The 1193-nt window shown below is 71.2% G+C and overlaps 1 protein-coding gene across 1 annotated transcript; it reads right to left on the bottom strand.

The window, feature by feature from the left end:
• Positions 1-5: 5 nt before the first annotated feature.
• Positions 6-1061, bottom strand: SSSCA1 (Sjogren syndrome/scleroderma autoantigen 1; the record flags this gene model as incomplete). Its single annotated transcript, XM_026068491.1, has 3 exons — positions 6-67; positions 592-676; positions 873-1061. Coding segments are annotated over 3 exons (336 nt in total), but the record flags the coding sequence as incomplete, so codon positions are not given.
• Between the last annotated feature and the right edge of the window lie 132 nt (positions 1062-1193).

Here is a 1193-nt window from a genome sequence, read left to right on the forward strand (position 1 = left end):
GGCCCCCCGGACGCCCCGGCCCGCTGGTGCTCGCGGGCCTGCGAGAGGGCGGCCTGGGCGTTGAGCGCTGCGGGGCGCCAGGGTCAGTGGGGCTGGATCCCCCGGATCCCCCGGATCCCAATCCTAGAGCCCCGTCCCCAGTCCCCAATTCCTGTCCCCAGACCAACACCCCAACCTTCTTCCCAGGCTGCAACCCCGCTCCTAGACCCCCGTCCCCATCCCCAGTCCCCAATTTCTGTCCCCAAGCGCAGCCCCAGGCCCCAATTCCTGCCCCCCTAACCCAGTCCCGGACCCCCGTCGCCATCTTCAGTCCCCGATTCCTGTCCCCATCCCCATCCCTAGACCTCCGTCCCCCTCCCTGATTCCTGTCCCCGTTCCCAAATCCAGTCTCCAGCCCCCGGTCCCAATCCTAGATCTCCGTCCCCATTCCCTGTCCCCAATTCCGGTCCCCATCCCTGGATCCCAGTCCCTAATTCCCATCCGCAGTCCCTGCCCCCTGTCCCCAGTCCCCAATCCCTGTCCCCAGCCTCCCATCCCCATCCCCAGTGCCCAATTCCCAATCCCAGCCCCAATCCCCGTCCCTGCCCGTACCGGGATCGTCCTTGTCCGCGTCGGAGTCCAGCTCCTGGCAGGCCACGCAGTAGAGCTGCCGCTGCTTGTCCTGCAGCAGGATGGTCTGGAGAGGGGGGCACGGGGGGGTGAGCGTGTGCAGCCCCCCCCCGGTGCCCCCCCGTACCCCGCAGTCCGGGCAGCACTCCCCCAGCATGCGGTACCCCTGCAGCAGGTCGGGATGGGGGGCGGGGGGAGGTGTGTGCGGCCCCCCCGGTGCCCCTCCCAGTACCCCCCCTGCCCCCCCGGTGCCCCCCCCGTACCCCGCAGTCCGGGCAGCACTCCCCCAGCATGCGGTACCCCCGCAGCAGATATTCCCCCATGGCGTGGCTGATTCGCTCCTGCCGCTCCCGCCGCGCCGCCAGCACCTTCCGCTCCGCCTCCGGCGGCGGCTCCCAGACCGGCTCCAAAGCCCCTGCGGGGACACGAGCGCGGGGGGACGCGGTCACGGGGGGAACGTGGGGACACGGTCGCGGGAGGGGGCGGTCACGGGGGACCCGGTCGCGGGAGGGGAACACGGTCACGGGGGACACGGGGACGCTTTTATGGGGGGACGGTCACGGTGACAGCGGACGTGGGGACAC

The sequence above is a fragment of the Apteryx rowi genome, unplaced genomic scaffold, assembly GCF_003343035.1.
Source record: "Apteryx rowi isolate R43461 unplaced genomic scaffold, aptRow1 scaffold_2707, whole genome shotgun sequence".
NCBI lineage: Eukaryota > Metazoa > Chordata > Aves > Apterygiformes > Apterygidae > Apteryx > Apteryx rowi.